The sequence below is a fragment of the Babylonia areolata genome, chromosome 2 (assembly GCF_041734735.1).
Source record: "Babylonia areolata isolate BAREFJ2019XMU chromosome 2, ASM4173473v1, whole genome shotgun sequence".
NCBI classification, from domain to species: domain Eukaryota; kingdom Metazoa; phylum Mollusca; class Gastropoda; order Neogastropoda; family Buccinidae; genus Babylonia; species Babylonia areolata.
The window spans coordinates 65,777,070-65,786,206 of record NC_134877.1 but is presented as its reverse complement, the minus strand read 5'-3'; the positions used below and the strand labels follow the sequence as shown (position 1 = coordinate 65,786,206).

General features: G+C 47.1%; 1 protein-coding gene across 1 annotated transcript; it reads right to left on the bottom strand.

The window, feature by feature from the left end:
- Window positions 1-2,449: 2,449 nt before the first annotated feature.
- On the bottom strand, window positions 2,450-8,438 carry LOC143279554 (sulfotransferase 6B1-like). Its single transcript, XM_076583624.1, has 2 exons — window positions 8,329-8,438; window positions 2,450-3,859 (listed from the first exon to the last, which is right to left on the bottom strand). The coding sequence occupies exon 2, from the start codon at window positions 3,843-3,845 to the stop codon at window positions 2,970-2,972; it is 876 nt and encodes a 291-aa protein (XP_076439739.1). The 5' UTR covers window positions 3,846-3,859; window positions 8,329-8,438; the 3' UTR covers window positions 2,450-2,969.
- Between the last annotated feature and the right edge of the window lie 699 nt (window positions 8,439-9,137).

Below are 9,137 nucleotides of genomic sequence, written 5' to 3'. Positions count from 1 at the left end.
CACACACACACACACACACACACATTACCCTGCACCCCCTCTACCCCCCTCCTCCACACACTCATTTCTATGCTACGTATCGCGCGCGCACACACGCACACACACACACACACACACACACACACACACACGCACACACACAGAGGCACACTTACTTGTACAAGCACACGCACATACGCCCATATCCCCCACCCCCAAACCCATACACATATATACAAATATATATATGCACACCCGCACGTTCCAATATTCCGTTGCTTCCACAGTGTAGGCATGCATACACACACATACCTCATCCTCTACCCCCCCCCCCCCACACACACACACACACACACACACAAACACACACGCACGTGCACATAACTCTCCTGACACTTGTGTACACTTACACCCTCGCGCACGCACACACGCACACAAACACACAGACCCACACACACACACATGACGCACAGAGGCTGCCACTGATTGGCCGCAAGAGGGGTGGGAAAGATCTCTGATGCCAAGAACGTGGCGTCTAGTGTGTTGCTCAGTCTTATATATATATGATAGTCAGTCGTGTCCGACTATGACCATCAGAACAGCAGAGGAGGCAACTGCTGTTCCGACTATTTGGGCTAGAATTTGATTATAGTGGAGAGTGTCTTGCCCAAGTTACATCCCCACTCTCTCGGCCAAGAGGGTTTTAGGACAGTCGGCGTTGGGATGGTTTCTAAAGGCCAACTAACCACAAGGCTGCAGCACTAAGAGCCAGTGCAATTTTACCTCCTAGTTTGAGAGTCATAGTCCTTCACAAAAGACTAAGCTGTAAATGGGATCCCATTGACTGGAGAAACCATTGATAATACAGCTCTCACTTTGCTGTTGGCCCAAGTGTACTCGTAAACTCAGTATGTTGTATTTGGAAAAGCCCACAGAGACTCTGTTCCGTTTTGAAGAAATTTGCGCAATGTTGGTTTGGAAATGATGCCGATATTTGTTTGATTTGCAAAGCATCGTGCTCTACCTTTCATGCTAGACTTACGGCCGCTCCCTCTCTCTACCTTTATTTCTTTGAGGCGATCGATGGTGTGATGGCCTTGTACCTGTACTTTTTGATATTCTTGGACTTTTCTGAGGATTTCCGATTTTCCTAGATGTAGGCCGCTCGTTGTTGTTGCGTTACCAGCAAGTCTGTCAGCTCGCTCATTTCCCTTAACACCTGCATGTCCCGGGCAGTATGACCATGTAAGTTTTTTTAATCTGAAAGTTGCGCATTGCCTTATGCCACTAAGTTGCGCATTGCCTTATGCTACTCTGGGCTTCCCATTCCATTTTCAATTTTCTGTATGAGGTTCATTGAGTCGGTTAGAATCATGGCATGTTGGTTTCCGGGCATATGGGTAGACGATAGCCACTGGAGGGCATGTGTCACAGCTTCAACTTCCATCGTTAGGCTGGAGGTCGTGACTTTGTAGGCAGCATTCTCTTCCCTAATTGTTTTTCCATTTTGTTTCTCAGTGAAGTCCACTGCTGCGAATGTGACTCCCCAAAATTTGAAGAAGTCAGCACCTTCAGACTGTAACCAGACGTGCACGTGAGACAGGTGTAGCATCCTGTTCTCCCCCCCCCCCCCTCCCCCCCCCCCCCCCCCCCCCCCCCCCCCCCCCCCCGTCCTATTAGTTTTGTTGTTGTTGTTGTTTGATTATTGTTTTTCTTCTTTCTTTTTTTTACCATGGGGTCAAATCTGGCTTGTCCAAATGAACTACATGTCTGTGTTGACTAGCCTGGAATGATCCCTGGAGGTAAACTTCGAAGAGTCAGAACTGACAACCCCCCCCCCCCCCTCTTCTCCCACCCGATCCTTCCAGTTGGATTTGACTCCTTTCCCTTTTTCCATGGCTTCATTATACCCACAGAAGGAGGAGTACTTTCCGACGGGGACAGGGGGCTGGGATGGTGGTGGGACGGCGTCGATCTTAACCAGCCACAAATGACCCCGTTGACCAATGGAGGCAAATCGAGAAGGAGCCCGGGTAAAACCCAGCAGGTTGTCGTAGTTTGCGGCTCTCACACCGGCTCCGTGTTCGATTCCGGAGCTACGAACAATAACATCCGTGGACCAACTCTGAAAACGGCGGCTCTCTCCATTATGTCTCACTACCGGTTTATGCTTTCATTTTATTGTATTGTGTTTATTTAATTTACAACCATTTGCTATTATGCACCTACATTTACAGTCCGGAGGCCCAAACATTCAAATTCGTGAATCTCTCTCTCTCTCTCTGTCTCTCTGTCTCTCTCTCTCGCGCGCGCAGGCGCGTGCGCCATGTGTGTGTGTGTGTTTCAGTGTGTGTGCATGCGTGCACGCGTGAGAGACAGACAGAGAGGGGAGGGGCGGGGGGGGGGGGGGGGGGGGGGGGGGCTGGAGGCCTGGAGGTTGTGGGAATGGTGAAAACAGAAAGATCGAAGAGCTGTTCGTGTGATCATGTGACCATGTCAGGTCACATGGATTTTATTGAGTGTTTTTGGTATATGGATAGCAGTAACTTTCAGTCTGACTAGTAATGAAAGTCAATAATTATTCTGAATACTTTTAATGGCAGATTGAATATAAAGACATGGAAGTTTACGTAATTTGTATTGCTATTGCGAAGGATATGAAGAAGACGACGACAGATGACAGTTACAGGAGAACACGAAACACACTGACTTAACAAATTCTTGGTTTTTGAGGATCCTAGATAAGCTTTCGTATGCTGTTGTTTTAACACAGACCTTGCCCATGTTTTGTCTTCACACTGCACAGACAGAAAAAAATATGCCTCAAAATCAAAACACACAATGAATTTGATTTATTAAGTCACGATTAATTATATCAGTGACTAGATATGTTTTCGGTCGCAAACATCAGCTTCTCGAAGCAACGGCTATTTTGTCCATCACCTGGTGATATATACCGATTGAGAGACACCAAGAGCTTCAGCAGCACTTCAAAGCGTGTACTGAAACTTGAACCTGGACCCTTCCATCTCTTTCTCAACGATCTGGTCCATCATCTCGCTGTGGGCCACAGTGAACCAGTTCTTCCAGTCTCCCACTTTGCCCTTCCTGTACATGACCGGAGACCCCAGTTTTTCAGTCCAGTGCTTACCCTTACGGTCCAGCATGCTGCCAAAGGAGCACTTGTCCACGATGTCATGGATGGTGTCATCATCTGCCGAAGACCCCAGGAACCTGGCCAGCTCTTTGGCCTTGCTGAAGGTGTCGGCCTGAAGCTCTTCGTAGGACAACGCGAAGATGGGGAGGTTGGGTCTGCTGTCCATCACCCTCTCCCAGTCTCTGGTGTAGGTGAAATACAGTCCGGCTTCCACTCGACCTTTGAGGAACAGCTCCGTGAGGTAGTCACCGAACTCTCCTTCGTACTGAAAGCAGGGAATCTTGCGGACGTGGTGGTACAAAGACACCGCCACGTCCTTCGGGTTGCGATAAATGAAGAGGACCTTCACCTTGCCGTCTTTTGCGGCTTGGGGCAGCTGGTGGAAGAGGACGTGGGTGTTGAGGATTCTCGGGGAAGGCAGCTGGGAGAGCTGAGACTGTGATCTGCTCTCCATCATGTACTGTTCCTTCTCCACCTTCTCCACCTCAGACGTGCCGGCTTGGAGCATCCTAGCCATCTCCCACAGCCAGTGGCAACCGGTCTTCGGGTAGGAGCAGAGGAGGACGTCGTCCTCAACCACGGTCACGTTGTGGATGTTCTCTATCACCTCCTGGGGGAAATCTGAAGCGGTGATGTGGTGGCCCTTGTCGCCGTATGTCCGCAACGTCACCGTTTTGCCGGCCGCGTCGGGGAAGTGTACTATCGGCATGTTGCACTGCTGGACTGTAAGCATTCGATAGACAGATAGATAGATATATAGACAGAGAGATAGATAAATATATAGATAGACTGAGACATATAGATAGATAGAGAGATAGATAGAGAGATAGATATATATAGAGAGATAGAGAGATAGATAGAGAGATAGATTCAGACAGACAAACGGACACTGGGACAGCCACGTAGATAGATAGATAGACAGGCTGTCACTGACAGTTAGATTGTCACTGACAGTTTGGTAGATAGATAGATAGATAAATAGATTGTATGATTCAGACAGACAAGAGGACACTGGGACAGTCACATAGATAGATAGATAGATAGATAGATTCAGACAGACAAACGGACACTGGGACACTGAGACACATCGATAGATAGATAGATTGTCACAGTTGTTGTTTTTTTTAGATAGATAGATAGATAGATAGATAGACTGTCCCTGACAGTTTTATTGCCAATGACAATACGAGGAATATGTATATAAATACTAGAGAATAGGCAAAAATAAGGGCGACAAAAAGAAAGAAAGAAAAAGATATATTACGAGAAGTAGAAACTACAGAAAAATGACGATTAACACCTACAGTCACACACAAAAGTACATAACTGGGCGGTAAATAGTTAAGCTGTAACTTCCCGTTTGAAAAAAAATAATAATAAAAAATAAAATAAAAAAAATAAAAAGCACACGTACACTTTCATAACACTCACAGTTCACGTTGGCACATGCACGTACACTCGTATCAGTCAATCAGCACTGATGGGCGTATGTCCATGTCTTACACAGGTAAAGTAAGGGTCGAAGAACACAACCCGCCTATCCAACTATAGCAGGCAAGAATAGAAAAGCAGATAAATCTCATCATTCTTGGGGACTTCAATGCTAGAGTTGGCTCTGACTACATCTCCTGGGATGGAGTGATTGGAAAGCACGGTGTGGGCCACTGCAACCCAAATGGATTGCTTTTTGCTTCAGACCTGTGCAGAGCACGAACTGCTGATAACCAACACAGTTTTCTGCCTCCCTACCCGTAACAGGACGTCATGGATGCACCCTCGCTCAAAGCATTGGCATCTCATCGATTATGTCATCGTCAGGAAAAGGGATAGGCAAGATGTACGTGTAACAAAGACCATGTGCGGCGCCGAGTGTTGGACAGACCATTGCCTTGTAGTCTCGAAGCTGAATATTCGAATCCAGCCCAAGAGACGCCCCCAAGGCCAGAAGGCTCCAAAACGGCTCAACATCGCTAAGCTGAAAAACATCACCATCAAACAGTCCTTTGTGGAGCTGCTGGAAGATCGTCTGGAATCCGCCTCTCTGGACAACCAGAATGTGGAGTCTGACTGGAGGACCCTGCGTGAGCTGATCTATAGAACAGCTTCAGAGACCCTGGGACCCATGACCAGAAAGCACGAAGACTGGTTTGATGAAAACTGTGATGAAATCAAGCAGCTTCTGGATGAGAAACGCCGTCTGCATCAAGCCTACCTGAGCAACCCAAAGTCCACATCAAAACAGGATGCGTACGATGTCATCCGCAGGACTGTTCAGCAAAAGTTACGCCAAATGCAGGATAAGTGGCTGAGTGACAAAGCTGATGAGATCCAGGGATATGCTGACAGGCACGATATGAAGAGGTTCTATGATGCCTTAAAAGAAGTCTACGGCCCCACATCCTCAGGATCATCCCCCCTCCTCAGTGCAGATGGGAATACCTTGATCACCGAGAAGGAGAAAATTCTCGAACGCTGGGCTGAGCACTTCAACAGTGTCTTAAATCGCCCTTCCTCCATAAATGATGAAGCCATAGACCGTCTCCCACAAGTCCCCATCAACGAAGCACTGGACGATCCGCCAACACCTCTTGAGACCCAGAAAGCAATCCGTCTGCTATCCAGTGGCAAAGCACCTGGCTCAGACTCCATACCAGCAGAGGTCTACAAGGATGGAGGCACTGTGCTGACTGAGAAGCTCCATCAGCTGTACTCACTCATATGGAAAGAAGACACGATCCCCCAGGATTTCAAAGATGCATCTATCATTCACTTGTACAAGCGAAAGGGGAACCGGCAAGCCTGTGATAACCATCGGGGCATTTCCTTGCTCTCCATCGCAGGCAAGATACTTGCCAGGATCCTACTAAACCGCCTCACAGCACACCTTGACCAAGGTCATTTGCCTGAGAGCCAATGTGGATTCCGGAAAGAGCGCGGAACCACCGACATGGTGTTTGCTGCAAGGCAGCTGCAAGAGAAATGTCAGGAGCAAAATGCTGATCTGTTCTCCACCTATGTCGACCTCACTAAGGCCTTCGACACCGTGAGTAGAGAGGGACTGTGGAAGATCATGGCCAAGTACGGATGCCCTCGGAAATTTATTTCCTTGGTCAGCCAATTCCATGAAGGCATGCAGGCTCGAGTCCAAGACAATGGCGAAACATCTGCTCCTTTTGTTGTCACAAATGGTGTCAAGCAAGGCTGCGTCCTGCCTCCAACGCTGTTCAGCCTCATGTTCTCTGCAATGCTTACTGATGCCTTCAGAGATGGCAATGTTGGAATCGGCCTAAAGTACCGAACAGATGGCAAGTTGTTTAACCTCAGAAGGCTTCAAGCAAAAACGAAGGTCATGACAGACATCATCAGAGACTTTTTGTTTGCTGATGATTGTGCCCTCAACGCTGGATCTGAAGCTGACATGCAACTCAGCGTCGACAAGTTTGCCACTGCCAGCAGGAACTTCGGCCTTACCATCAGCACGAGGAAAACTGAAGTTCTCCATCAGCCAGCCCCAGGGAAACCCTACGTTGAGCCCAACATCACAGTCAACGGTCAGAGACTCAGTGCGGTGGAGCGGTTCACATACCTTGGCAGCACACTGTCACGAAATGCGACCATCGACGATGAAGTGAACGTCAGGATTGCAAGAGCAAGCGCAACTTTTGGTAGACTCAATGCAAATGTCTGGAACAGAAGAGGCATTAGTCTTGAGACCAAGCTAAAGGTTTACAGAGCAGTAGTTCTCCCCACACTACTGTACGCCTGCGAAACTTGGACAGTGTACCAACGACATGCCAAGAAGCTGAACCACTTCCACACAACATGCCTCAGGAAGCTACTGAACATCAAGTGGCAAGACAAGACCCCAGACACAGAGGTGCTCGCAAAAGCCACCCTTCCCAGCATCTTCACCATCCTGATGCAGTCCCAGCTTCGCTGGGCTGGACACGTGGCGCGCATGCCAGACCATCGGCTGCCCAAAAGGCTCTTCTATGGCGAGCTGCAACAAGGGAAGAGATCACACGGAGGTCAGAAGAAGCGCTTCAGAGATACTCTGAAAGTCTCTCTTAAAGCGTTTGATATCAACCCGGACTCCTGGGAGGAATCTGCAGTGGACCGTGACAAATGGCGCGCTGCTGTGCACAAAGGCGCCAAGTTGTGCGAGGCCAACAGGACTGCTGCAGCTGTTCAGAAGAGGCAGGCCAGAAAGTCACGGGCAAACAAGCTCCCTGACAATGATATGCCTGTCTTTGTCTGCCCCAACTGTCAGCGAACATTTCGTGCACAGATTGGACTATTCAGCCATCTGCGCATTCACAGATAGATTCATGAGCAACCTCCCCACCACCCCACCACCACCCTCCCCCCATCCCCCAGCTGGATGACAACGATGGTCATCATCGATCTCGATGGACACACCACCACCAAGGGTCGAAGAACACAACCCGCCTATCCAACTATAGCAGGCAAGAATAGAAAAGCAGATAAATCACACATAGTTATGAGATCGACATTATAGGAGTTGTTTTTTTGTTTTGTTTTTTTTTGTTTTGGTTTTTTTGTGTGTTTTTTTAAATTTCAGTTTTCAAAGTTAAGGTCTTTCTACGGCAATCCCAAGCAAGGGCAATAAATCTGTCTGGTGGACTTATTATCGTTTCGACATTCGTTAAAAGCACATTAGAAATGCGTACATATCCTTCGAAATTTCTTTGTTAGAAATGCATATTTCTTGCAAATTGCATTGTAAGACTTAAAGGAAGTAGAAAAGTATTCCGTTATCAACCTGTACACCAGGCAAGGGGATCGTGAAGATGTGTCAGCAGAGAACCTTTGTTCGCACTTTGACCTAAATTCTTCATTCATTCATCTAAAACTTGCCAGACTGATCATGTGTCATCTTTTAGTTATCACTGTTATAATTTCCCCCGTCTGAAAACGCTCAGAACAGAAAGGAACCGGTTGTATTTTTCTGACCCTTTTATGTGTGGTCATGCCAGTCTTGCTTACGCGGAGCTGTCAATCTAAGCTGTCTAAAAATTGGTTCCATACAAATTATTTCTTCAGAGCCAACTCCCTGACACATCTATAGATAATACCCCCCAAACCGAGTGTAGATAAACCATTTTTTAAATAGTAATAAATTAAATTTAAAAAACTTCAATAAAAAAAAAGTATCTGGATAGTCACCTCACCTGTGGTATTTGAATGTGGAGTCAGTTTACCTTGGAAGGCTGGCTGCCGAACGTGACAGGTTGTGTGCCGTAGACTTGTCGGCCCTTGTTATCCTTTTGGCCTCGTTCAGTCATGTTGGACACAAGGTCAGTTTGTCTGAATTTGCTTCCTACAGAGATAACGGGAAGATTGTGCTGATGACACGGTTATGTGTGTGTGTGTGTGTGTGTGTGTGTGTGTGTGTGTGTGTGTGACGCTTGACAGTCTTTGACACTGTAATGTCATTGGCCATGAGGTCCTTAACTTCTTCGTTCGTGGGCTGCAACCCCGCATGTTCACTCGTAGGCCTATGTACACGAGTGGGCTTTTATGTGTATGATCATTTTTACCCCGCCATGTAGGCAGCCATGACATGGGTGAATTCGTCAGAGAGAGAGAGAACTGCCATACTGGTTACTTTGTAATGAAAAAAAAATCTTTGAGAACGAACCCATCTTTCCGTTATGAATGAATTTCGCCACATGATTATATGGATATGTATACCTACTGATCGCTGGACACATTCATATCGTGGGACAAACGTGTTCTTCTGATAAGCATGTGGGTGGACCCGGTATCTGCCGCGAACTGACCGCTGTCAGTTTTACGCCTGGAAGAAAATCAAATTGAAATTTCGTTGTAGTAGGTACACTCAAAAAGCACTGTAACTTAGCAAACACATGAACCAGTAACGAATCAGGCTAACACACTGGCGAACAGATAAACAAGATATAAGCAACAAACAATAACAAATATAACAAACAAATGGATAAAGTAGTAGTGTATTGAA

Excerpts from the sequence above, each read along its gene's own strand:
- LOC143279554 (XM_076583624.1), bottom strand. The coding sequence starts at position 3,845 with ATGCCGATAGTACACTTCCCCGACGCGGCCGGCAAAACGGTGACGTTG.